Source organism: Alternaria dauci, chromosome 7 (assembly GCF_042100115.1).
Source record: "Alternaria dauci strain A2016 chromosome 7, whole genome shotgun sequence".
Lineage (NCBI taxonomy): Eukaryota > Fungi > Ascomycota > Dothideomycetes > Pleosporales > Pleosporaceae > Alternaria > Alternaria dauci.
Genome location: NC_091278.1, coordinates 1,465,784 through 1,493,188, shown reverse-complemented (window position 1 = coordinate 1,493,188; position 27,405 = coordinate 1,465,784). Strand labels below are relative to the sequence as shown.

Genomic DNA, 27,405 nt, shown 5'->3' with positions numbered 1-27,405 from the left:
CCTGAGGGTGCAAATGGTAGTTTGAAAGATATGGGACATGTTCACTTGGTCAGGTTGTCTCTCCAAGAACACCTTTTGCTTTCAACCCAAGGCCATTTAAGGTTGGTTCACGTGACATCGCGTGATTGCGTCATACCTCGGTCTTGCACATACCCCAACATCTGGCCCGCAGGATGGAAGGGCGTGGGAAGTGACATTTGGCCAACACCGTACAGCCTGCCGAGGTACACCAGTCACTGCCCCCATATATCTCTCATTTCAGTACTCTGCTCTCCAGCAACCCTTTCCTGATTTGAACAAAATACGTCGCAGCCATGACATCTGCATCCGCTCTCAGAATCCAAGACTCCAAGCTAAGCAGCCTTGGTCTCTCAAAGTCCATCATAAACAAGGAAAAAGTATGCTGCTACACGCGCTCTCTAGATAACGCAGACAACAAGAATCCCATACTTGTTCTGATCCATGGCTACCCGCAGTCTGCTTACATGTGATTAATCCTTCCCCCCTCTACCATCGTGTATTACGGAAAGAATGACACGAGGCCAGGTGGCGACATGTAATTCCCCAGCTTCCATCCCAGGCGCCGCTCTTCGTTCCAGATCTACCCGGCTATGGTGCTAGTGCACCGATCGAGCGGAACGATAAGCTGAGTGTTGGAACGGCAGTACTTGAGGCGCTGAAGACGGAGGTCAAGAAAAGCAAGAGCGCGGATGGGAACGTGAAGATTGTGCTTATTGGGCACGATCGTGGAGGGAGAGTTGCGCATCGCCTCACCGTCAGCGGGGTAGACGGAGTGGACATCTTAGGTGTTTGTCTAATCGACATCGTATGATGCATCCCTATGCATTGTTGGGTTTCGGACAGCTGATCATACCAGGTTCCGACTTCGACTCAATGGCAGAACTTCGCCTCCCCAGCTACTACGGCGAAGGGGATTACGGGGTACTTCCACTGGCCCTTGCTCGCGAACGTGGATTTGGCGACGCGCATGATCACCGCTTTTGGGCCGTCCAACTGGTGTCAGGAAATGATCTTGCGCTGGGCAGGAGGGGAGAATCCTGCCTGTGTTGCGAAATTAAAGGCCGACGATGCATTGACTGTGTATGGCGACTTTTTCGCACAGGAACATACGCTGAAAGCGAGCTGCGAAGACTACAAAGAGGGCGCTACGACAGATCTTGAGGAACAGGAAAAAGATCAGAAAGAGGGAAGGAAGATTGAAGTGCCGGTGTTGCTGCTGTACAGTGAGGCGGGCATTGGAACTAGGTTCAACTTTCCGGATGTGTGGAGGGAATGGGTTCGTGAGGGCGTAAAGATTGAGAACCATGGGCTAGGGGACGGAGTCGGACACTTTGGAGCAGAGGAGGCGCCTGATGAGTGCGTGGAGGCCATTGTAAGCTGGCTCGGAACGGTGGTTCGATAGGTTTGGTGTACTCGAACTATACAAGCTCATACTCATCCGTTTGAAAACTCAATCTCAGAAGACCTCTGTAATGGAGAAATTCTGGAAGCGGCTCGCATACTAACCTGGAGACTGACATTTGTTCCGAATGTAGATCGTTGAGGAGCAGACAAAGATTGACAATTCGCTGGTAGAGCAACACTCAGTTGGTCCGTTGCCACAAACCAATGCTGAACGGTGAGTGCTATGCTAGAGAGCCTATCCTACAGGACTGGCGGCGTAGGATGTCCTCACACGATTCCGGTCGCTCAAGCTTTGCGACTACAGCAAGGTGTGGTCTTGTCTTGAACGACATACAGTGGGATGCCCTCAGTGTCGACTCAGTGAGATTATGTGCATCGTCATCCTGATTTCCGGCTTCTCAGTGTCGTGACAGTACTGAAGTAATAAGAGATTTTGTGTAGTGGTGGTGTTTGAATTCGAGTTCCTGTTGACGGTCCGTGGAGAGCCGCCCCCGTGCCGCCTTGGCAGATGATACGGACGTGGACGCTGCCGCCTTCCTGCTCCTGCACACCAGACATCAACTCAGCTCATCTGGCTCAAAAACAGAGACAGCGCACTGGCTATATCCAAAGGTTGCAACAGTATGACGGCATAAGAGCGATACGATCACCGAAAAACATGTCCGCTGCTCCGGCACCCTGGCGCGCCAGTCTGCATCCTTCACTCCAGATCATTGGACAAGCGATATAATGCACTAGCAACATGGTTGTACTACGGACTGAAGTCCGTGATCTGCTTACCGACATTTGCAGTGCAGCAATGGTGCTGCGAATGTGACCCACGGTCGGTGCCTGCCAGATGCTTTATGAGGCTTGATCCAATACATAGAGCGACACGCATGTCTTGTGCTCAGCGTCTCCCCCAGTCTTCTCTTCCTCCTGCACTCTCCACCTGAGCGTCAGCATAAGTGATCGGTCATTATGCTTTTACCTACTATTGCAACTTGGCTGTTGTGTGCCACTCATAGCTCATATGAGTCCAAAACAAACGATCTGAAGCTCGCAGTATCTGACCTGAACCTGCGCCTATCAGAAGCTGCCACCATCACCTTTCCGTGGGATGCCCGCTGGAACGATCTCCAGGTCCGTGGTTCTTCCCCACGCATATCTCCCGACTACAACGTGGTGGTCGAGGTAGCAACAGAGTCCGACGTGCAATCAACGGTTGCATGGGCCAATCGTCTCAACATCCCCTTCTTGGCCGTCACGGGGGGCCATGGGTGGACCACAACGCTTAACAAACTGTCGTATGGTATCCAGATCAACATGCGGAAGCTGAACACTACGACCCTCAGTCGGGATGGCAAAACTGCGATGGTCGGGGGCGGAACAATGCAACACGAAATCACTCGCTCCCTGTTTGCCTTAGGGAAATATGCAGGTGAGATTAAACTCACGTCTATAGACTAGCTCATACTGATCGTTCTTGTTGCCAGTTACTGGGCTTTCAGAATGTGTGTCGGTAGCGGGTCCACTGTTGGGCGGCGGTCACAGTCTACTGCAGAGCCAACATGGCTATTCCCTAGACGGTCTTGTGTCTGCGCGCGTGGTTCTTGCCAGCGGCAAAGTTGTGGAAGCTTCTCAGACGAGGAATGCCGACTTGTTTTGGGCCCTGCAAGGGTCAGGTCATAACTTTGGTATTGTGACCAGCCTTGAAGTAAAGACCTACGACATCCCCTCCAACTGGACCGTCTACTCACTCATCTACAAGACTGACAAAGGTAAGTTGTGGCTGTACGAATGTATCCGAGACACAAACTGACTTCTTATCATCACATCTGCAGTTGAGGCGCTCTTCAGGTTGATTAACGAGTTCGAAGAACCAGCTACGAAACGTCCTGCGAAGCTAGCGCTTACAGGAGTGTTCGTGAGGATACCTGCTGTCGATCCCATCAACGTAAGACGGCTCCACGCCATGTGTGCTAGATACTGACTCTCCGCTAGCCGGTCGTGGCATACACTGTAGCATACGAGGGCACGGAAGCGGAGGCTGAACCATACGCCTTGCGTTTCAAAGCGCTCGATCCAGTATCCACTATAGTATCGACGAACGTCAACTACGTAGAGCTCTACACGGTGACTGGAAACAACCTCAAAAGCCAAGCTTGTACGCGGAACGAGAACATTGCAGGAGCCGGAGTCTCGCTACCTGCTTGGGATCTTGAAGGTGTCCGTAAAGCATTCACGATATTCGGTAACATCACAGCCGATCCTCGCTTTAACACTTCCATCACGTTGATGGAGAATTACGGCATGCAAGGTGTACGGGCTATTGAAACAGCTTCCACTGCGATGCCACCCGAGGAGCGCGACTATCCGATCCTCGCATCTCCAGTGCTGTGGTGGGCTGGCAATGATGCGCAGGCGACTAAAGACGCTTATGCATATACACATGCGATGCGCGAGGCGCTGTACACGGGCCTCGACAAGAGCAACAACAAACGACACTGCTACGTGAACTATGCTAATGGAGACGAGAGCAAGCCCGAGATGTATGGAGACAATGCAAGGCTTGCAAAATTAGCCGAGCTGAAGAGCAAGTGGGATCCAAAGAACAGGTTTGGGTTTTACAACCCGATAGTGTAGACTTAAGATGTCACAATACCAGAAGATGAGGTGTTTTGAAGCAGACTGTGTTGTTGGACGAAGTACAAGTACGGCCAATGATGGTGCCGGGGTATCTCACATCACATATCAATGTCAAACCAAGGTGCCAAACTTCAGCCAGGAATACGTTGTATGATTCTCCCCCGCCAGAGCCAACCCAAAAGTACCGCGAGACTACTACAAAAGCCACTTCCAAACGCTGTCATTCTCCTCCGCTGCAACACTGCCCTCCGGGTCCCAGTTGGGATCCTTTGGCTTAGGCACCCACAGCCTTGCACACTCCTCCAGATGCTTTGCAACAGCATCTTCAGTCAGTTCCACCCCTGACTTTACCACCTCCACCTCCTCGCCCCCCTCCTCACCCCCCTCCACTTTCCCTTCTACCTCCTCTCGAGCAGGCAGCGCAAAGGTCCTTGCAGCATCGTGAAGCTGCGCGACGGACATGTTGGAGGTATTGTCGACCTCAACGCGGGCTAGGGCCCTGGTGGTGAAAGTTTTGGCCTCAGGCCCAAAGTCGTCCGAAGACTGTTGGTCGGTAATCTTCCAGACGGTGACCTCTTTTTCAGAGGCGTTCTGGTCGATTTCTTCAACGGTATGCTTGCTAGCAGTGACCGTGAGGTGTGCGTGTAGTGATTGACGGGTTTTTCGCTCACCCGAAACGGTTTCGGCGTTGTTGAACAAACCGCCTTCGACGCAGGATTGGCCCACACCAAGGTACTCTGCTTCTTCCGCCATGTACAGCCTGGCGAGGCGCTCAGGCTCACTGCACACAATGTGGAGGCGGCTTGTGGCTGGCAGTGCATCGCCCAGTACACCCCAGATGTCGGTCCATGTGATTTTTAAGGAGGCGGACTTTGACGGTCTGATGACGATCTCTAGGATCGTGTTCTCGGGATCTATGGCCAGATCCTCCCAGTCTTCTGGGCCCCAGATGGGGAATTTTTGGAGAGAGAAGGACAGCGCTGTGGCCCGCGCTTCCTTTGAGGTGGTGAGAAGGGCAGATGCTGGTGAAATGCTTGTGACTTGGTATTCGTCTTCGTCGAATTCGACGGTTGCTGTTGTGGGCTTGCTCGCTTGCCAGACGAGCTTGCGGAGCTCCATAGGGAGTCTTGAGAATGGTGTAAAGGTAGACATGTGGTGTGGTGATGGTGCTTCCAATATTGGTGTTCTCAGGACTTCTGGTAGTGGCGGTACTTGATGAGAGTGTGGAAAAGTACTGCGAAGTGGTATGAGAGTGGATGCTGGTTAGAAGGAAGAAAGTGCAGGACCTCTCTTATATAGCTCTCGAGTGCGCTAACTACAGTACCACAATACTCGAACTTGAACAATAAGAAGATAATAAGGTGGGCACAGCGGGTCCTTGCTGCGCTCCATGCTCCAATCAGCATACCGCTTTATCGCGAGGCCCCTTCACCTACCCTATGGCACGCACCTCTGATTTGCTGAATAGGCGCAGCGTATTGTACTAAACATCGAGAACCACAGTTCACCCTGGATTGATTTGCCGCACCATAGGGAATTTTCGAAGATGCAGTCACATGGCGGAGGCTACTAGATAAGACCCAAATTTTGAGTCAGAAGTACTGCCTATCATCGTACTGGTATGTAGAGCACAATATTCGGCAAAGACCTATTGGCTGCATCCTGAGCTGTATTCACTTCTTGTTACGTTATGGTGGCTCCTACTAGGGTATGCTATAGTTTTTCTTTTCGTGGACTTGTAGCTTTTGCGAAGTTGTCGATGGTGCCGATTCAGCTCTACGACCACTCAGGATTTCCCCATTACATAGTTCGCTCTGCAACGCCCGAAGCGTTCCCGATTGCCCAGAGTTTATCCGGCTGTCTGCTAGCGAGTTCACATTCACTGTATCCACAGTTATCGCCATTCTTCGTCATCATTTCCACCAGCGTTCTCATTGTCACTCCTATCCAGATGTTCATACAGGTGATTACCTGTACAATCCACCAGTTTGACAAGCTTCTGACCTGGCCAGTCTGCCTATTTGTCGACAAAATACTTGATATAACGCTTCGTCTCGTACACTGAGTCGACGAAGTAGTGCACAAGCTCTCTGAGATGGGACCTTGTTTTGGACGTGTATCTAAGTATGACGGCGACTTCGAGGCGGCGAACTTCCTACGCAATAAGTCGGAGCCTCAGACAACACAAGGCGAAGAGCTTGAGATTGTCGTATCCATTTCCGGTGTCGTCTCGCAGGCAATGGGCAACTGCAAGCAAGAGGTTGTCTAGGAGACCATAAACGTTCGACATATTGACCAGTGTGCTTGTTCAAGGCATTCCAGGACGATCTTCAGTGCCGGTAGTGCTATGCCGATGCAAATTCGCAAGTCAAATTCTCCCCATCTACTCAAGTCGTTCGCGCATGGCTGACTAAGTACATTTCACGCACTTTTATGCTGCTGCAGCTCTTTGACAGGGCAGTTGAAATCGTTGTGATACCGACCCAGCAGTCCGGTCAATCTATGGTGAATGCCCAAGTGTGCAGCATTTTCCAGGTTCCACGACGTTGTTGCCCTAGATATACCTACCTAGCGCAGACGATTCAGGTTGTCCCTGCTGTGACGTGTGTACTGGTAATTTCCCTCCGTCGTCACACCACGTACCAGCGTGCAGTCTTGAAGGTACGCCCTTTCCCTCTCCGTGTCCCTAGGTCTCTTGTGAGGACACAAAATCGATTTTTAGGATATTATCATCATATCTCCTACAGTAACACCCCTAGCCGATATGAAAGGGACCTCCGCATTCGACAACCCTGTGGGTCTGCGGCTGTTAGTGTGTGTGTGCGAGTGTGTCTATTGGCTGCAGGCCCTAGGCAAGGCCGCTAACCAGATCAGCCCCACCGGTTGCAGGCAACCATCAGCCTAGACCCGATACCACAACCTTCGGGTTGCGGTACATAAACTCGCCATGCCCGTCAGGCGACTCTCGTCCGACAAACCCTAAGCGAAAAACCTCTGCAGCTCTCACAATGACGTCTAGTCCCATCTTACCGCCCTCCAACTTCCAGGCTCAAAGCCCACTCTTCAGCGTCCTGCCGGGCGAGATTCGCAACGACATATTTCAATTAGCACTTATGCAGTACGAAGACGACACATCAGCGTATCCGGAAGACTCGTACTGGTACAGGCCAGGCTTCTCAGGACCGCTCAAGGGTAACAGTGCGCTTTTGCGCACGTGCAGATTGGCATACGCGGAAGGTCAAAAGGTGTTTCTAAGGGAGTTGGAGTACGCTTTCTGGTTTAGTATGCTGATCTTTTCCATGGGAAAATGCCAGAACTGATATGCATGGTACAGATCGTGGACCCGATGGCCGCACACGCACCCCAGCGTGTGAAAGATTCTTCCGAGACCTGACTCCGCAAGCGGTGCACTCGCTTCAGAAAGTACGCTTCTTTACGCAAATGTTCTGGCTCGAAAACGGACATGAACTCTTCTATCTCTTCTCCGTACCACAATTCCGGCCCACTCAGCTTACTATCACCATCCGGTACTCGGATTGGTGGTTCTGGGAAAATAACGAACCACTCCGTATGGACGAAGGCTGGCTACGCTATTTTGAAGGAAATCCAGGCCTTCGTGTACTCAAAGTTGAGTATGAAACACTCAATTGGAAGAAAGCGGAAATGATGAACATAATCGAGCGAAACAAGAAATGGAAGCTGCCAGTGAGAAGGGAAGGCGGAGCCTTCCAGTCAAACCAGCTGGAGGGATATCTAAGTGCCGAAGGGACGACACTAGAGGAATGGAAATGGAAGGGCGCAAGTAAGCTGGGTGGGAAAAAATGGAGTCATCATGGTACCGGAGACGAGGTCGAGTATGTTGTCGTGACGGATACTTGGAAGTTTGTGCAAGGCGAACTGAGCGAGAATGAGATGGAGGGCCGACTGACCTCGATGAGGAGGGCGCCAGAAACGAGACGACATGTGGAATCATCGCGTCGGAACGTAGGCGCATGGCGTGCGAGACTTCGTGAGAGAACTACGCGGGATTCAGCTTAGCAGAGATAATGTTTCTCGGTAATGTGTGTTGCATTGGGCACTCTCTTCTTTAGATGTATCAGGGACTGATACAATCTCATTTGACGCATACATATCATTTTCAATCAATGAGTCATGGGATACGCCGGCCAATACGACATCTTTCCTGAGCTCAAAGCCCATTACCTCGATATGTCTCAGCGGTTGGTAATCCTTAGCTCCAACTTTTCCGGTTGTCTCATATGCAGCAGCAGCGGATCCGCACACGAGTCCCTTAGGATGTCTACAACCTTCTGTCTTACCGTATTCATTTCCTCATGCTCCCCACACACCATCTCCAATCTGGCCCTCTTCAAAACGGTGCTCAGTGCACTGCAAAACTCCACTTGACTGAATTTCATTCCAGGACATATCCTCGGTCCAGTACCCCAAGCGACGAAGCCGCTACCACACGTAGGGTGCTTCAGCTCTTCTGTGGCTAGAGCCTCAGGAAAAGCTGTTTTGCCAGCCTCAGAAAGATGAGGTTGGATCCAGCGCTTCGGGTTCCATGTGAGCGGGTCAGGGAAATGTAAAGACGAGGTTTGACAGGCCCACGAGTTAAGCATGAGTTGAGTGTTTGCGGGCAACATTATAGACGTAGTACCTCCCTCGATACTACCATTCGTCATGAGGATGGCCGGCTGAGAGCTCGCTGGGAAAGGCGAGCGAGGAAGAGGTGGTGAAGGGCCGTACAGACGTAGCGTTTCATACTTACAGCATCATCAGCATTCAAGTCTGCGTCGCTCATCTGGGGGAAAAAGAGCGATCATAAAACAATGACTTACCATGACAGCCATGACCCTTTTCAACCGCGGAAACACTCTGGTGTACTCCATCTCATTGTTTACGTTGTCACCCAGTACTTCGTTCAACTCTTCCACCACCCAGTCCTGGGTATCGGGATGCACAGCAAGTAAAGCTATCGCATACGAAAGAGTGATGGAAGTAGACTCCAGCCCACCGACCAAGAAGATGAAGATATTGCCCCTGAGCTCAGTGTCTGAGAGGCTGGTTTTCGACGCCCCACTTTCAGCTTTGACTTGGCCACTGGCCTCAATAAGTGTGCTGATGAGAGGAGAGTCCTTAGTGTGCCCCTTCGTCATGCTCCTTTGCTCTGTTTCGACGATTTCATCCATGTATTGTCGGAACTCATGCATAGCTTGTAACAGATCTTTGACATCGCTCGGAAGTAACGACCGGAGTACTGGGAGCTTTAAGAAGGGCAGGATGCTTTCCATAGTTGGAGAGATCGAGTTACTCATCACTGTTACCAGTGCGTGTCGAAGCGATAATGTATGACCTGGTGTTGGCTTGTTGACTTCTGTGTTCTCGAAAGCGACTGAAGAGATGACGTTCAATGCCAAAGTACCTGCATCTTTGACCATATTATTCCATTTGCCGTCTGGCGATGAGAGCCATTGCCCTACCATGATCTTTGAGTGTCGCAGTGTTTCGCTCCATACAGTGGCGGAGGCTCGCTCGCTGAAGCATGGCGCTGTGAGTTTGCGATGGCGAATCCAGTCGTCACCGTTGGACTTTGTGTGTCAGTTCCTACCAACGCCAAGTGGAAAAAACAAGACAGACTGGTGATGAAAGGAGGTCAAGATACATACTGTATCGATATTCTGTCCAAAAGTGCCCAGAATCTCTATGGCTACTGATAAGTCTCTTCTTCAAATTCTATCTCTCATTTATCGTGCTGCTCACCGTTAACGTTGTCAGGCTTCACAAACTCCCTCCACTTCCTGAGCACATGTTCAATCGTTATCGGATCACCCGTACATAGTACATTACTTCCTGGCGCCACTATGATGAAACAAAGACCTAGTTCTTGATGTAAGTTGGCATTGTCTTCCCAACAGCATGTCCAGTCGATGGCCCGGTACCATCGATACTGCTGCAAGTACGACCCGCAAAATCTAGCAAGTAATCGCCATTGGAGGGTATATGGAGTGATGGGGCTGACTACAATGCGTAAACCAGACCTGCGTGCGGAGAGGTAGTTGCGAGCTAGTTGGTAGAGAGGGGTTACAACGCAGAAATGTGTGAAGAGAAGGCAGAGTATCGATATGATGATCATTGTAGTGAATTTTGCTTGACGATGCAGAGTTGATAGCTATTACTAGGAGCCCGCTAACAGAGTCGAAAGAGGACAGGAGTTCAGCTCTGTAGGCTGAGGCGCGGAGGCGCACATCATGCGGGGCAGCCCATGTGTCGTGCTCATTGAGGAAGGCACAAGTTGATACTGGTCGAATGAGGGCCGGGTGTTCGAAATTACCGCAGACGTCACGCATTTGGACAAGAAAATCGCAGACTCATTATTCTGTCACTATCAGGCTCCCATTTAACTATGGACAGACTGGACTCGCCGTCCTCGGAATGATATGACACAGCTTTCAGGGGGGACAATAAGTGATAGAGACATGGTCACGCGATGGGCACTGCCAGATCGACTATGCGACTATGTATGTTACACGTGATGCCATCCATCTACATATTTACGACCTCCACGAGTAAGGCTGCCGCTGCATGGTTCCTGCAACATCTGAGACACGAGCAAGCTGCGCATGCACATCTGCAATGCAGGCAAAGCGCATGCCGAACGTGTCTAAACTTGCAGAGCCGACCCGCGACGCACGTAACTTACTCGACAGGAGGGATGCGCCCGTCTTGGTTTCGAACATGACATTGTCGAGTTTGCAACATCGAGCGTTTGATCTGCAACATGTGTTCGCAGGAGACTGCGGACGAGGAATGTGCTAGTTTACCGTAGCAGAGACTTGTGTGTTTCAGGCTTTGGCCCGGCTTGTTTCATGGATCTGGTACAGTGATTCGGAGAGTGCTGGGGCGAAGCAATAGCCGGCCGTAGGGAATGGTGATGTTGCAATGAGACACATAGTGCAAGCCGAGGTTATCGGGAAATGCTACATTCCGCGAATTGGAACAAAGCTACCGATGGTGATGTTGTTTTCCCAAGTCACTACATTTCATTATGTCAACAAGATGGGACCTTGGGACCCAATGTGTGGATACGCACTTGCTGTGTGTGCGTTTGAGGCAGGACAGTCCCTACGCGTGGGGAAAAGTCGGTGGTCAACATCCGACATTGCCGTCTTTGGTGCGGGGTCAAAGGGCATCGACCTAGTATTGGTGTTCGCAGAGCATGTAGACGTAAATTTACATGCGTGCTTGATGGTAGCATGGCGCTATACCGACTAGTACCGTGGTTCGCATCATGCGAACCCAGCCACAAGCAGGCGCAAGACTCAAACAACTTCAGCGTGACCAAATGAACGACGACCGTTGACTGCGACACGATCAAAGCGCGACTTGTCTCGGCCCGCAATGCATGCAGAGATTTTCCTGACGGATCAGCCCATGTTTTCCAGCCACCCCGGCGTATTCCGGGATGGCTGGCTGAGCACGTTCTTCTCGGTGTATTCGGATAGCGATGGAGAAGCTCGAGGATCTTGCGAGTGGTCCACCGTTGACGCGTATCTAGCCTCTAGTAACGCTTTGGCGCAAAGTAGTCCGGGCCTGAGCGTCATAGCCCGTTGAATTCGGTACGTAGTCCGTTCGCATAGCCACGGATTAGAGGTTCGGCCAAAAGCAACTCGGCTTGATTTTTTTTTTGCTCGGATACGGCAACACGAACTGCTAGTCTTGATTTCCTATCAGAATGCACTAGGCGATTCAAGGACTCTGGGAAAACGCGGATGTGCTGAGCGCGGCGCCAGGCTTTCACTCAGGGTCCCTCTGACGCGATCTGTAGAACACCGTCATATTGCCGATGCTGCTCAGATATATTGATAATGCTTTTAAGCGACTGTGTGGATTTATCCAGCCGCCCGCTGCCAAGGTCGCGGGCGATGATGGTTGCTTTCTTCAGCGAACTGGCCATGGTATTGAGAAGACACCGTAGACGGCGTGTTTTGGTGGATAGCGCAATAGTGCTTGCACGCGTTATCTGTTCGCATGTTGCCCGGCGAAAGTGCGTCTTTGGATAAAGAAGAGTAGAACTATGGCGCGTCGATATTGAGACCTACCATGCGAATGTGCATACAGCCGCTCCCGCAGTGCTATACCAGGACATTATGTGTCCGTACAGCTGGGTTTGACGGCCAATGCACAAAGGATGCTGCGGTAGGTTGAGTGCACCCGTGGAATTCTATCGCTGTCTATGCATAGTCGCGCTGAGGCCTCTCTTAGAACGTGTGTTCCTCAAATCGAATCATGGATAGTCGCAATTCGCTTCATAGCGTGGGGTATACTGTAGTGTACCACTGTACCCTGAATTGTGGCGAGACATAGACCTGACGCACGCAGGTATGTCGTGCGGGAATTGCGCCGCCCTAGCGACAAGCATTTTTGCTGCAGCGAGATGGCAACCTGCTTTTGGCTGCCGTTGAGATGCTGCATGGAGGCGGAAGTCGACAGATTTGCCCACCGTCCACATACTGACTCAAGTAACGACTTCAGCATGTCGTTGCAGGCATTTTTGGTGTACACTGAGCGCGCGGCGCAGTGGGGGAGCACGGCCGCCGTCTACTTCACCCTAGCTCGCCAGCAAGCTTTTAGATTGCTTCAACGGTTCAACCTGCCATTGAAGATCCGAGGCATAAGAATAGAAGGGCGGTGAGGACTTCGCTTGTAGAAGGTGTTTGTTGCCGGCAAAACGGGTAGTCGTCTCAGCCGAACAATGAACCCCTCACTTCGATTGTTCATTGTCGAACTTTGTTGAGCATCGAAGGGCATCTGGAGTGTAATGGAAAAGACGCTAGAGAACGTCAAAACAAGCGAGTCGTCCACAGAGCGTGACAAGGAGTGGGGCGAAAACCCATGAAGCCAGACCGGTGAGCATGTCGACCCACCAATCACAAAGTAACGTCACGCCCCCCACACGAGCTGCAAGGAGCGGTCGTGGCTTACTTGCTCCGTCGATACCCCGATAACGGCTCTGCTGTCTCCTGACGTGGCCGGTGGTGATTGGTAGCCGAACGCCTAGCTGAACGCTTGAGCGAGGATGTGATGCTGATCAATATGGAAGCAAAGGCTCGAGAGTGACCGCCGCGGTAGAATTCGATATCCCCCAGTGTATCAGCGGCGGTCGCTTCGCACTCGTGTGCTATCAAGCGAAGACGTGAGATTGTCAGTGCAACCGCACGTGAAGGCCATCTTCCAACAGTTCGATCGAGCTATGATCGTGGAAGGGTGAGGGGCACGGGCTTGGCTCAGGCCAGGCAGGGGTGCCCTACATCACATGCATATGCAAGTGCGGCTTGCTGCATACGCGGCTTTATCCAATCGACGGCTAGATTGTCCCAAGCGCGGACGCATCGCGGGATTGCCTCACGCTGCAGGAACGCTCGTACAGGTGTTCGAGACGGTCGTCAACGTGAAAAACGTAGCGTGTTTTTGTTTTCTGTCGAGCGATTTTCCCGGACAAGAAGGAGATCGGCATTTTGGTTGATGTAGGCCGGAGGTATAGCATGCCTTCGTCCGGGGATACAGAGGATTGTGGCCCGAGTCCAGATTGCGCTTTATTGCCAGTTGGACAGGAATGTACACAGACCCCACTGCGTGGCCACTACACGAGAACACGATGCTTGAGGGGGCTAAGGCTGATACAACAGGAGTCGCCCTTTCCTTGAACCCTGTCGGAGGATCGAGAATAGAACGTTTGTCATGTGCTAAGAGGTCGACACTTCTGGGCTCTTGTCTAGATTGGTCAAAGGCTGTATTTGTTCTGACACGCTGATGTTGCCGCTTCCGACTGCCAGAGTAGTGGTGGTCAGCAAGTAGGAGGTCGAGACAGGCGCGGGCCCTTCTCCACGATCCGCTCCCACATCGCGCCGGCTGCACTGCACGTTTATTTACACTTGTGCATATCTGCTAGACACGGTAGTCCACGCGATGAGGGTGTGACTGCGCCTCGGTGAGGACATGGTGCGAATAGCTCATTGCATGTAAACTTGCACATGGTAATACGGTGCGGGTCGCTTGAGCTTCTGGTCCTACCTCTTACCTTTTAACGTGGTTCAAACACCGGCACCTGTACCACCGGACTGTAGCGGGATTCCAGGCATGGTCTGTCTGATGTTGGCTAGGATCGACTGATGATGCGATATGCTCCGACAGCCCTCATCTGATATTCTCGGTAGTGGTACAGGTGTGCGAGAATGTTGTTCTCGACCAGACTTTAGACCACATGCTGCAACAAAACATGGGGAGGATTGGTTGTGAGGGCCAGTGTACGCTCCGCGGCTAGCAGGGGGATCGGATGGATGCGAACAGTTGGTTTGGCGCCTGAGGCGATAACATGGGCAGGACAGGTGCCAACTGTCAAGTGGCTGGGCCTGCTTTGAGTCCCAAAGTCGAGGCTGTCACCGTTCGCATGGTCTGAGCAAGGATAGAGGCGGATTCTCCCGTGCGCTGTGCTGCGAGTCCCGTGACGCAGTGACATGGCAGGGCGTTCGTCGCTTTGAGGATTGCGGCGAGGTGTCTGGCTGTATTGCTGTTTCAACTGGCCGAAAGGAACACCCTTGTGGTACTGCCCTAGATCACAGCCAGGATACTGGGTCCAGCGATTCCGACCGCGAGACACGACGATGAATATTGAGTCGCACTCACAGTGCGGTAGTGCGGGTGGCTGTTGAGGGCGCAGCCAGAAAGCGTGACCACGGCTTGGCAAGGCTGGTTAGGGCTAGCGTCGCCAGCGCATCTACTCACCGCAACTAGCACACATCCTATCATACACTGCGGCGTCCACATCCAGTGTCAAGCCTAAACCTGTGTTACTGCCGGCACGTTTGTCTTTCGATTGCAGTGTGGAGGGCTTTCAGCATTGATGGACGACGCCGCAGACATGACATGGTTGTCGCACGCAGTCGAGTCTCCACGTTGCACTTGCTTCACATGCTCGCTTCGTGTCTTGCGTGTCCCAGCAGTTGAGTGGACAAGCTCCTGGGAGCGATAGACGCTGGTCTCAGTCCATACCGTCGACTACACAGCCAATGATAGCGCGTCTGACCAATACCAGGCAAGACGGCCAGCTGGCTTGCACGGCCTACCGTCCGTCTATCCCGCTCGCTCTCGGGCGCATCCCTGCGACTGTTGGATGGCGCCAATTTAGCCTGAGTAGGGATTTTGCACGGCATCAGGGTGTCGCGAGAGACCCGGGAAGCTCAATCTCATTTACGGCCTGCCAAAAGCATCAAGTGCCGCCGTGAAGGAAGCCAGAGATGACGGAATTGAGTCAGCTCATGGCGGGCGTGCCGCGGCAGTTGAGCCCGTTTCAGAGCGAGCGTGGCTGGCCGGCAGTGCTGCAGTGTCTCTGTCTGCTTTTTCGTCTCAGTGAGCACTACCAAGCGTCCCGCTCTGACTCGCAGCAGTGCAAATCATCGCGCCAGCCGGGCCACTCAGCACCGCCAGCCGACTGTGCGTGATATGGACCCAGACGTTTGACCTGGGGCTTTCCGATCGCTTGTTGGGATGCGTTTCTGGGCCATGCTCCGCATCAACGCGGTCCGGCGCAGCTTAGTCAAAGCCTGCAGCCCTTGCCAGCCTGTTCCCTATCATTTGCTCACTGACTAGGTGTATCTGCGCAGCGCGTCAAATATCTCCGGCTGCGCTGAATGGCTCCAATCTATTCAGCCGTGTTATCCCCATCGGGAGCCCATCCGATGCCTCAGGAAGCGGCACGCTGGTGGAAAAAAAGTAGGCGCCCACTAAACTTGGAGCCCACCATCCTTGCCAGTCATGTCATCGTCAGTGTCTTGGAAGTGTGCTGTCTGGGCTGTCCGGAGGGAGATGGACAGGAATAGCCCTCTCTCCCCGCGGCCTCTCAGATGCGGCTTGCAAGACGTCTGCTGTTGTGTTTCTTGGGCCAGGGCGGTGGCTGGCACCAGAGTCCTACTACAGTACGCTCGCTTGTGTGCATAGCGGTCGTCGCGGTATAGCCTCGCAGCCCTGTCCCTGTCATCTCGCTCTCCATCCAGCGCCCTTGTCAACCGCACCGTCGGCGGATCAGCCCAGTCAGCATGCTCCAGGGTGGAGTCTGTGCGCCTTGAGCGAAACGGCCTGCCTTTCACGGGATTGTTGCTCGCGGGTCCAGGCTGGGTGCGCAAGCCGGGCCACCCCCATGCCATCGTGTCCTCTCACACTTCGACCAAGCCCGAAGTGATTTTAGATTGTGTGCTCGCGGCGGCTCGTGTGTGTGCAGCGCTGAGTCCCCAGAAGATCTCCACCACCCGTGTCTAGGTACAGTACAGAAGCTGCACCTTGGGCGCACCGGTTTCTGGCTTCACGCGCTGCTGCGGCTTCATCTCGACTGCATCGCCTGTCTCTTGAGCCGCTTCTGCAAACTCGCGCCGGCCCGTTCACGCAGCTACAGCTTGTCTCTACGGAACAACTTGCCAGCGACGCCCATCGCGCACTGACAGTGTAGAAGCATTGGACACGCCGTCTGCAAAAAGAAGCGGCCATCTCGAACAGACTATCCTGCGGGGCGTGCGTTGCTCGCCTGGCTCGGTCAGCCCTCTTAGCTGCGGCCTGCCTGCTGTCGAGCGCTGCAAAGAATCCTGCAGCACCGCCGTCAAGAACGACTTCCTTCTCCACACGCAAGCAAACCACCAGCGTCATTGTTGTCCAGCACTCTTCGCGTTCGTTCGTTGAAGAATTTGGTGAGTAAACCGGGTCGTAACCACCCTCTCTCTCTCTGCCCGTCTGGCGAGCTGCCGGATTCGCCGCCTGGCTTTTCCGAGCTCTCTCGCCTATCTGTCGCCTTGTCTGGTTGGTCCAGCACTAGCATCAGAGGTCCCATCCCAACCACCTCCGCCTCTAAACCCTCCGCCTCCCCACCGCAGTCTGCGAAGAAGCCTTTCTGTTGGCTTTCCTTGTTTACCTCCCATAGACGGCCGCTTGTTGATTACACCAAACGCAATTCATCTTCCTTTGTGCACCCGAACGAGTACTGACGCGTCTTGCGCGTAGTGTTTTCTGGCAGGTGCAGCGGTTATCAGTATCGATACAGCTCGGCCCGCATTAACGAAGCGCGACGACATTACGACCCTTGACGACGACTTCGTCCACGCCAATCCTGCGGCACATGTTTCGAGCCCGAACTGCACCATCCCGCTATTCTTCCAGCCTGGCATTTGTCAATTCGTCCTTTCGCGTATTTTGAGAACCAGCGTCAAAAGCATTGCCGACTACCAGCGCTTCCCTGCTTCACGACTGCAACGACGTAACGACTAGCTTTTTCAGAATCCAGCATTGTTTGCAGCGTTCGATTTCGTCCCGCAGCTTCACTCGTGCTTTGAGCTTTGCGTCGCGTCTGCCCGCCGCCAAAAACATTCTGGTCAGTTCCTCCGTTCACTGTAGCCAACACTGCCCTCTCTCACCCTGATCCATTCCACACAACTCGTTCCACCTGACTGCTCTCCCTGCCCTCTCCAGTCTGGTCTTCCAGTTGGTCTTGTTTGCACACGTGTCTGCCCGCGTCTCGTTGGTTCCCGCTGCAGTCGACCGACCTCACCTTTGAGAAGCAAACAACTAACTTGCGGTGAAGACTATTCGCCTCGTCAATCTTCTGCGGCAACCTATAACATCAGCAAGCTATCGTCCTTCGGATACGTGCGCAGATTCTGCAATCTAGTCTTGTGAGCGCCGAAAGCTTGCTCTTCCACAGCAATACGCTCGGTTATCGAGAAGACTGACTCGAGCATCCCCGCGAACGCAAACCACATCGACGCGAAAACACGTCAATACCGTAAAGCTGGAGCTCCCATCGATCTCGTCGGTCCACGCTCGCGGCCCCGTCGATACCTGGTACCAATCCCACTACACACCTAAACCTGCAGTGTCCAACGAGCGTCTGCCAGCGCTGCCCCAGATCCAATCGCATCCTAGCGGCTCGTCCAACTCCTCTTCCCCTCGAGGTGACTCCATTAGCTCTGGTTCAGTGGTTGGTGGAAGTGCAGGATCCCATACATCTTACACGGCATCGATCAACGGTCAAACCTCTGGGTTCAAGACGCCGTCTCCCGAGCAGACACCCCAGTCCCTCAATCGTGACTCTCAGTCCGTGAACGCGCATTCTGTCCAAAGCTCCCCGTTCGGTACCCAGGACGGATACGGTTTTGCACCAAGTGGCTACAACAGCATGAACCAGATGCAATCATATGCTGACGTGCATCAATCACACATGGCTACCGCTACACATGCCCCTGCTTCAGCCCCCCCGTCGGGTCTGTCGCATTACTCGTACCCACAACAGCAGTCTTCAATGATGCAGCCTCAACACCAGTACAGTCAAGGTCCGCCTGGATATCCGTATGGATACCCCACTGGTGTCCCTTCGCAAATCCCGGCTTCTTCTTCAATGAATCCTGCGATGGTGCCTTCAACACTGCAGCTTCCGGGTGAGTCCGATACCAATCCTATCTTGTACATCAAACTAACCTCTTCAGCCATGTCTTCCGGTGCGCCTACATCATCACTAGCTGGTTCGCAGGGCTATCAGTCTCAGACATTTGATCACACTGGCCAAGTTGCTCCACCAGGAATGAAGCCCCGTGTAACTGCTACGCTCTGGGAAGACGAAGGTAGTCTATGCTTCCAGGTAGAAGCGAAAGGCGTGTGTGTTGCGCGCCGTGAAGGTACGATACATTTGCGTCACTTTTTTCTCGAATGAACGGCAAGCTCACATACTACAGACAATCACATGATCAACGGTACCAAACTTCTGAATGTTGCGGGAATGACCCGAGGTCGTCGAGACGGCATACTGAAGAGCGAAAAGACGCGCCATGTCGTCAAGATCGGCCCGATGCATCTCAAGGGTGTTTGGTAAGTGCCAATACTATGACCTTGGTCGATACGTATTAAGACAAAACAGGATTCCTTTTGAGCGGGCTCTTGAGTTTGCAAACAAGGAGAAGATCACGGAGCAGCTATATCCTCTGTTCGTTCACGACATTGGAGCACTGCTCTACCATCCGTCGAACCAGACGAGGGCAAGTGTAGGAAGCGCTGCCATGGCTGCTGTTGACCGGAACCGAAGACCTGACCAGATGCAGACACATCAGCGATACCTCTCCGGACCAGCGGCGTCGCAACCGCCTTCGCTCCATCATCATCACTCCATGAGTAACCCGATTGGTGCTGCGATGTCTCAGCCACCGCATGCTATCCAGCCACACCCCTCGTCAGGTCGTCCAGGCCTCGACCGAGCTCACACCTTCCCCACTCCTCCCACAAGTGCCTCGAGCATAATGGGCATGGGCAACCAAGGTAGCTCTTATGAGTGGAACGGTAGCAACGTCCAAAACGCCCAGGGCGGTCAGCCACTGTCCATTGACACTGGACTGAGCAACACGCGTTCCGTACCAACTACACCTGCAAGCACTCCTCCTGGTGCCGTTCAGCAAGGCATGTCCTACGCTTCTGGTCAAAGCTTCGATGGCTCCAGGCCCTTGTACTCGGCACCACCCTCGCAACCAGGCCAGTATGCGCAGGGACAGCCTATGATGGCATACCGTCAAGACGCTTCTTACCCGAAGACGGAGATGGCACCACCATCCCGCATTAGCGATGTGCCAGATGAGGGTGACGTCAAGCCAGCTGATGGCATGATGCCGCAGGGAAGCGAGCAGGTGGCCCCTCCCCAGGCCGGAAGTGAGGGAGACCATGACCACGACAATGAGTACACTCACTCTAGTGCTCCATACAATGGAAACAGGGGCCCGTACGGCTACACCCCCAACGGTGCCTCGGGTGCCATGCACCCCGACCACGCTCATCTTTCTCCGGAAATGACAGGATCGCCTCATCAGAACGGGTCTGGACGAGCCACGCCTCGGTCAGCAGCCGCAGGTCAGCCTCAGTGGAACTCGGGCTACCCCACGCCGCAGCGCCAGGCACCCCCCTCTAGCAATCTCTACAATGTTATGAGCGATCCGCGAGGTGGCCCCAACGGTAACGCAGCCCACGACGCTTACCAGGGACCTGGGGCTGTATCGCAGTACCCCAGTCAGGGATATCCTCCGACAAATGGAGTGAACAACTCGGGTAAACGCGGTCGCGACGACGAAGACCAGGACCCATACCGCCCCGACAGCGTCCAAGGTGACGACATGGGCGGCCTCAAGAGACGCAAGACCATGGAGGGCGGCGCAGTTGGCGGCAACTACGCTGATCCCAACCCTGGCATCCAGCGCGCGCACACCATGACAGCTCAGCGTGCCAGACGGTAATGGAAAACATCCACGCAAGCATTTGGGTAGTCAGCTGCCGGTTCCTACATTAGAAGGCGGGTTGGCCTCTATTTCCAGCGACTTCGCGGCATTGAGCGAGCGGTCCTTTCAGAAGCAACACACAACATGGCACCTCGACATTCCTAGGCACTCTCCAATCGGAACGTAACGGTTCGAGGCAACCTAGACGCCATTTTGTCGCTCCCTCGTATTTCCTTGTGTTTACATTTCCTTCTGACCTTGTCTCTTGTCTACATTTCAACACGTTTCGGCATTTACGACTTTTACGACCATTTGCTTCGTGGAACTACTGTTCCTATACACCATGTCCTGGGCTTTCAGTCTCATGATATACGACTTCTGCATGCGGCACGAGCATGTGCAAGTCTTGTACATTCTACAACCACGTCCTTTACCTTTCTGAAGCTTGGAACAGTACAGGAAGCTTTTCGATGTCGGTAGTTCTGTCACCTCAATAATGCTCTCGCTCGACATACGCCAATCCCACGACCGCTGATACCGGACCCATGCGTGGACGACGTCAGCGACACAACTCCAGCACTCCTCGCTTCGAAACGAACGGCACGCCATGTTTGACGAAAATGCAGGCGTACACGATGGGATGTTCACGCAATGATGATGTTGATTTGGCGGACATGTCCATGAGTGGACATGTCGCCCTATTGTTTTTTTTTACCTAGGTGGTGCGTTGGGGCTGAATAGCATACGGCAGCTGTCAGGCCACCTTGAGCGTTTTGGGAGATGGGATGGCTTTAGTGTCTGTTTTTCGTTGGGCGAGCCGGCGATATGGACCTTATGACGTTAATGAGGGAATCAAAAGCTCTTTTTCCACTGATGTACTGTGCGACTGTTGTTTGAATGTGATGTGTTGTCTGAGGGTTTTTCACGCAGTAGACACTAAGGACTGGCTCTAGCGAAGAGTGAGGTGGCAGTGGACACCGCTTCAACAACTGGGGACCCATGGAAGGCCTTGGGCGTTGAAAGTGGCAGAATACTAACATAGAGACGGAAAAATAATGGGCGTCGGAGAATGGCAAGGCGATGAATATGTGGCAGCTGGTAACATCGGTGGCGGAGTTGGGTACCTGTGAAGCAATGGCAGCCTAACGGGGAGAGAGGTGAGGTGCGTACGTAATCCGGGAGCAGGATGCGAGCCTGCCGCCTCGAGGTGTCCGTCTTGGCAGTAGCCCCACGTCGTCATCGGGCAAGCAAAACAAGAGGCACAAAGTGATCGAACGCGCAACCCAGAACGAGGCGAAGCCAGGCAGTCACTTTGCCGCCCAGTATATCCTTTTCTTCCGCCACTGACCTGTGTTGACTTGCACCGCCAACATGAACATCATCAAGCTGCAAAAGTACGTGGGCGCAAGCTCCCCCCTCGCGCCATCCGTTGGGTTCCACAGTAGCTAACCAGGCATTGCGCACAGGAAGTACCCCCAGTTCGAGCAGGGCGAGATCTTTGGCCTGCAAGATGCCTTCCGGAAGCTCGACGTGGAAGACAAGGGCTACCTCGACGAGGGAACCGTCATCAAGGCCGCGCAGCAGTCGGAGCACCAGCCGTACGACGTGGTGCGACAAGCCCTGAAAGAGGTGGAACTAGACAGCTCGAGAAGAGTAGAGCTTGACGACTATGTAGATGTAGGCATCGCGGTCCGCTGTGCCCTGTCTGCAGACAAGCTAACCGCCACAGCTCATCTCCAAACTGCGCGTCTCGTCTCCTGCCCAACAGCGCATGTCCACGGGCCCAACCCGACCGCGAGCTGGCACAGCTTCAAGCGTCAACTCACCCTCGAACCCCGGGCACGCCTCCAAAGGTAGCGTCGGCGGTGGCAGGATCCAGGTTCAGGGCTCGTCAGCAAACGTCACGCACACCATCAACGAAGATGAGCGAACCGAGTTTACGCGCCACATCAACGCCGTCCTCGCTGGCGACCCAGACATTGGCGACCGCCTGCCCTTCCCTACCGACACCTTTGAGATGTTCGACGCCTGCAAGGACGGCTTGGTCTTGTCCAAGCTCATCAACGACAGCGTACCGGACACCATTGACGAACGCGTGCTGAACAAGCCGGGCAAGAAGATCAAGTCGCTCAACAACTTCCACTTTACAGAGAACAACAACATTGTCATTGAGTCGGCCAAGGGTATCGGCTGCTCAGTCGTCAACATTGGCAGCGGGGATATCATTGAAGTACGCGAGCACTTGATTCTGGGTCTGATCTGGCAGATCATCCGGAGAGGTCTGTTGGGTAAGATCGACATCAAGCTGCATCCTGAGCTTTACAGGCTACTGGAAGATGATGAGACACTGGAGCAGTTCCTGCGTCTGCCACCAGAGCAGATCCTGCTGAGGTGGTTCAACTACCACCTGAAGAACGCCAAGTGGCACAGAACGTACGTAGACGAGGACATGGTCTCAACGCGTTAACATAGCTAACCTTTGCAGCGTCTCCAACTTCTCGACCGACGTCAAGGATGGCGAGAACTACACCGTTCTCCTCAACCAACTAGCTCCCGAAACCTGCTCTCGCTCGCCGCTCCAGCAAACCGACCTCCTCCAGCGTGCGGAGATGGTCCTGCAGAACGCCGACGCCCTCGACTGCCGCAAGTTCCTCACGCCCACATCTCTCGTGGCTGGAAACCCGAAGCTCAACCTGGCTTTCGTCGCCAACTTGTTCAACACACACCCCTGCCTTGACCCCATCACTGAGGAGGAGAAGGCCGAAATTGACGACTTTGATGCAGCGGGAGAGCGTGAGGCTCGTGTCTTTACTCTATGGCTCAACTCTCTTGACGTCAAGCCCGTCGTACAATCCTTCTACGAGGACCTCAAGGACGGCACAGTCATTCTGCAAGCATACGACAAGGTCATTCCAGGCAGCGTAAACTGGCGACACGTGAACAAGCCACGCGAAGGCCAAGAACTGATGCGCTTCAAGGCTCTAGAGAACACCAACTATGCCGTCGAGCTTGGCAAGCAGGTCCAGTTCTCGCTACCGGGCATCCAAGGTGCTGATATCACCGACGGTCAACGCACATTGACTCTCGGTCTGGTATGGCAGCTGATGCGCAAGGACATTGTATCTACCCTCAATGGCCTCGCTCAACGCCTCGGCAAGCGCGAAATTGCCGACGCGGATATGATCAAGTGGGCCAACGACATGGCGCGCAAGGGCGGCAAGGGCAGCCAAATCCGCTCCTTCAAGGACGCTTCTCTCGCCAACGCCGTCTTCCTGCTCGACGTCCTCGCCGGCATGAAGCCCGCATACGTCGACTACGACCTCGTAAACCAGGGCCGCAATGACGACGAATGCTACCAGAACGCCAAGCTGGCCATCAGCATTGCGCGAAAGATGGGCGCCACCATCTGGCTCGTACCTGACGACATTGTTGCTGTACAGAGCAGGCTTATCACTACTTTCATTGGTAGCTTGATGAGCACGCACGAGAAGACGGGTGGACAGTAAGTCATTGGGGTCTTTTCCGATTGTGTCTTTTGGACTGAGTAGATGATGTAACGCCCTATGGGTGAAGCGTGCGAGCGTTCTGAAAATAGTTTATCACTGATTGAATTGACAACATCATCGTTCATTGTCTGCATCCAGCGCGAGTGATGTCGAAAGTGAGTCGGTGCGCCTTCCTCGTACGTGCTCTCACAACAGACGACTAGTGGCTAGCGCCGATCTCTCTCCAGACAATTACTCACCTCCAGGCTGGCACCCAGCTCTCTTCACAACACCATTCGCACTACCGGCATGAGCATACATAAGTTCAACCAGAACTTCTACACAAAACCCATACTCGGGCTGCTGTCAGCAGCCGCTGAAGACCTGTTCCCAGGTCTCGACAGCGAACTTGATGATGCAACTGAGCGCGTTGAGGCAGCAGAAATGCGCCTTGAGCGCCTTGAGCGCCTTGAGCCGCCCATCGAGGCGGTCCAGGACGTACAGTCCACAGGTACGACGATTTGTCTCATCTCTCTTTTGGCACATGACTGACATTGACCTAGAGCAAGCGCCTTTGCGGCAAGAAATAGACCGCCTTCGCAACTACATCGACCCGCTCTGGGCTGAATCAGTGGCATTTGCTACCACTGTATTCGAGCATGCTGGTGCAGAGCACGAGGAGTGGCCTCTCGTCTCCTCTGATATTGATGTGGCAGACGTCACCGGCTGGTTCGCTGAACGCGCTCATGAATTTGGTGCTGGTATCACCGTGGCGCAGAAGGCTGCTCTTGACGCCCAGAAGAGGGAACTCGACTCCAAGGCCGACTCGGTTCAAAAGGTTGCGTTAGACGCACAGAGGAAGCGCTTTGTTTCTGAAGCCTCTCAGGCACAGAAGGCTGCTGTCGACGCTGCGCTTGCAGCCCAGAAAAAGGACCTCGCTGCTCAGTTCGACAGCATGAAGAAGGCTCTTGAAAAAGAGCTTCAAACAGCTCATGATGAGCTCAATACCGTTCTGCGCGAACGTGATGATGCGAGAGAAGCAAACAAGGGCCTCAATGTACGGCTCGCTGACATTAGCACGCACAACAAGCGGACCGCCGCAGAGGTCAATGCGGCCAACGATCAGGCCATCGAGCTCGTATCGAGACTCTGCAACGATCTTCATGTCACCTTGCAGGACCACAACAGTGCCTCGTGGCCCAAACGATGGAAAGACGTTTCCAACGATCTGCACAGTCAGATTCAATCTGCGCACGAAACCCAACACACACTACAACCGGGACCCTGGAGACTGCGGAGTAATTCGCACGGGCTGTCTTTGACGCCCAAGGCATCTCCCATCGATGGCCGAAATTGGAGTGGGGTGACTTGACTTCGATCAAGACATGGTTCGCTTGCCGTCGTTATGACTTCGAGCAGGCAAACAAGCGAGACAAAATCGCACGAGAAGGCAGGATCTTGAAAGGTCTGCACCATTTCGTACTTTTCAGCACTGGTGCTGCAAGCTTCCCTCGGACGCTCCAAGCGGGTTGCGATCTGTCCGCTTTCGAACGCTGGTTAGGAGACCGCACATCTGAAGTCTCAGAGAGACTGTGCTCTCTGGAAGAGAAGCTGAACTTGGCAATTAGCATTGCTGTATCGAGTTTTAGGCTCCAGGACCGACTGTTGGCACGATGGGCCGAAGAGACGGAGGGCACCGGTGTGCTCGAGGACAGGCTGAGAATTCTCGCCGAGAGGTATCGAGAACTGCTGTCAGCACGACGCAATTAGATAGCAATGAAGACGGGGGGTACTTGGGTTGGGATCGCATACTGTGTCCATTTTCTCACCTTGATCCAAAAGTGATGTGGTGATGTTGCATGTAGAGGCGCCCCGACGACTACGGAAAATAGCAAAACAGGAGGCGGTTCCAACGTTCCAACCCTGCAACCATGACTTCCAATGGTAGCTCCTGGCGCCCAATGCAGCAGACTGGGCAAGTTGACTCGTCTCTGCCCGAACAGAGTGTTGGCCATGGCACTCAAGCGATGATCGCTAACCTAGGAGGCCCTCAAGTAACTGGCACACACAACAGGAAACAGGCTGTTCAATACAGTCCAAGCACCCATAAGACGTCGGCTCAGCCGCGCAATGTGCCAGCAGCCGATCTCACCGCCCTCCTACCTGATGTCGATATCGACTCTACTGGGCTGCCAGGAATGGCGCTTGTTGACGTCGAACGCTATGTGGACATAGCACGGAGAATACCAACTGATGGTTGCTTGCCGCTTATCAAGGCGGATTCTGACGATGAGCGAGCCTCTGGCTCGCCCTTGAGTGCAATCATGCACGACCTCGATGCATGACGAGAGGGTGAATGGAGTCATACGCGGGACTGGGATGGAGGCAGTGGTATACGGGGCTAGTTCATTCAATACGACCACCTCTTCTCCACACACGTCACATTCATGAGTTCACCTTGGTCGTGATAACGGCAATATCCATCTTCAAGATAGTGAGCACTTCGGAACCTGATGTTGGCCACGATCTCAAGTAACTGGGTTCAAAGACAAGGACTGACATGCTCTTGACCAGGAGGGTTCTGCTGCCTCATATCCAATGCTGCTTTGCACCGTCTCATGCTTCAGTTCGGATCGGGCGTTGGAAGCTGTGTCACATCCGCATTCTTGGGTGAGTAGGGAGAACATCCAGAAGATCGAACGCAACACATTGCAGCGATTGATTCATGTGTAGTCCTTGTACGCTGTGCTATCTCGTACTTGGACTCTCCATTGCTGGGACAGCATGGACCAGATAAGCTGAGGAGATTGGAGAGGGGTGCAATTACACAAGGACTGGGAGATTGGAGAGGGGTGCAATTACACAAGGACTGGGAGATCAGACGTACTTGGAGGTATACTTGTGTGTTTGAGGAGTTTGTCATAGGCGTTACTACGTTTTGAGGTGGATTTCTTAAGTCATTCAAGCTCGTTTCGCGACAAGAAAGTCTAGCGAAAGCACGTTCTGGGTGCTACATATGTATTATTGACTTTGGTAAGAGCATGCTAAGCGTCATGTAGGCTGCAGAGCACTTTGTTCGTGTGCCACGAGAGTGTGAAGGTCGCTTTTTCGGCGGTAGAGGCCTACTGTATCGCGAGAATCATTGGAGTTGAGCTTTGGGGAACGGTTGATTGTGTGTTGCTTTGGTTCGCTGGGTCTGCTTCGTCTGAGTTACTGCTGTACCTTTGTTCGTGTGCTAATGGACAGCTCAGAATTAAATAGCAAGGAGGCGAGATGTTTAGACAAACCCACGTCAGTCACGACTGCCGTGTTCCAAGACGTGAGGTTAAACGGAAACGAGTTGAGACTGTGCACGACGCGGGCAAGAGGAGAATATGGCTTCGCTTTCCTGGCCTTCTAAACGGCGTGCTTAGGCCTAGGATAACCTCTCTTTCTGCAGAAGGGCTCGTACGCAGACACTCGTCGCGCTATGGGATGAGCAGGGCTACAAACCAGACTTGTATCCAAGACTGTCTTCACGAGAACGCGAATCGGTGTTGTCGACCCAGGTACTGTCACATTTGACGGCTGGATCC

The 27,405-nt window shown here is 53.4% G+C and overlaps 5 protein-coding genes across 5 annotated transcripts; 4 read left to right on the top strand and 1 right to left on the bottom strand.

Annotated features, from left to right (window-relative positions):
* Nucleotides 1-314: 314 nt before the first annotated feature.
* ACET3X_007620 (uncharacterized protein) lies at nucleotides 315-4,050 on the top strand (the record flags this gene model as incomplete). The annotated part of the gene is made up of 8 exons (XM_069453787.1): nucleotides 315-487; nucleotides 547-826; nucleotides 878-1,393; nucleotides 1,557-1,639; nucleotides 2,433-2,845; nucleotides 2,901-3,185; nucleotides 3,249-3,361; nucleotides 3,409-4,050. 8 exons carry the CDS (start codon nucleotides 315-317, stop codon nucleotides 4,048-4,050), a joined length of 2,505 nt encoding a protein of 834 aa, XP_069304783.1.
* Nucleotides 4,051-4,248: 198 nt separating this feature from the next.
* Nucleotides 4,249-5,172, bottom strand: ACET3X_007619 (uncharacterized protein; the record flags this gene model as incomplete). Its single annotated transcript, XM_069453784.1, has 1 exon — nucleotides 4,249-5,172. One exon carries the CDS (start codon nucleotides 5,170-5,172, stop codon nucleotides 4,249-4,251), a length of 924 nt encoding a protein of 307 aa, XP_069304782.1.
* A 1,473-nt stretch (nucleotides 5,173-6,645) lies between these two features.
* Nucleotides 6,646-8,091, top strand: ACET3X_007618 (uncharacterized protein; the record flags this gene model as incomplete). Its single annotated transcript, XM_069453783.1, has 3 exons — nucleotides 6,646-6,879; nucleotides 6,928-7,335; nucleotides 7,388-8,091. Exons 2-3 carry the CDS (start codon nucleotides 7,062-7,064, stop codon nucleotides 8,089-8,091), a joined length of 978 nt encoding a protein of 325 aa, XP_069304781.1. The 5' UTR covers nucleotides 6,646-6,879; nucleotides 6,928-7,061.
* Nucleotides 8,092-15,951: 7,860 nt separating this feature from the next.
* On the top strand, nucleotides 15,952-21,203 carry ACET3X_007617 (uncharacterized protein). Its single transcript, XM_069453782.1, has 7 exons — nucleotides 15,952-16,790; nucleotides 17,101-17,467; nucleotides 17,678-18,530; nucleotides 18,579-18,767; nucleotides 18,825-18,957; nucleotides 19,007-19,130; nucleotides 19,188-21,203. Exons 3-7 carry the CDS (start codon nucleotides 18,272-18,274, stop codon nucleotides 20,361-20,363), a joined length of 1,881 nt encoding a protein of 626 aa, XP_069304780.1. The 5' UTR covers nucleotides 15,952-16,790; nucleotides 17,101-17,467; nucleotides 17,678-18,271; the 3' UTR covers nucleotides 20,364-21,203.
* Nucleotides 21,204-21,716: 513 nt separating this feature from the next.
* ACET3X_007616 (uncharacterized protein) lies at nucleotides 21,717-25,202 on the top strand (the record flags this gene model as incomplete). Its single annotated transcript, XM_069453781.1, has 6 exons — nucleotides 21,717-21,739; nucleotides 21,812-22,022; nucleotides 22,075-22,778; nucleotides 22,831-23,847; nucleotides 24,097-24,341; nucleotides 24,394-25,202. The coding sequence occupies 6 exons, from the start codon at nucleotides 21,717-21,719 to the stop codon at nucleotides 25,200-25,202; spliced, it is 3,009 nt and encodes a 1,002-aa protein (XP_069304779.1).
* Nucleotides 25,203-27,405: the final 2,203 nt, after the last annotated feature.

Coding starts and splice junctions, on each gene's coding strand:
- ACET3X_007617 (XM_069453782.1), top strand. CDS start 18,272: ATGAACCAGATGCAATCATATGCTGACGTGCATCAATCACACATGGCT. Junction 18,958..19,006: donor ATGCATCTCAAGGGTGTTTG/GTAAGTGCCAAT, acceptor AAGACAAAACAG/GATTCCTTTTGAGCGGGCTC. Junction 19,131..19,187: donor CGAACCAGACGAGGGCAAGT/GTAGGAAGCGCT, acceptor GACCAGATGCAG/ACACATCAGCGATACCTCTC.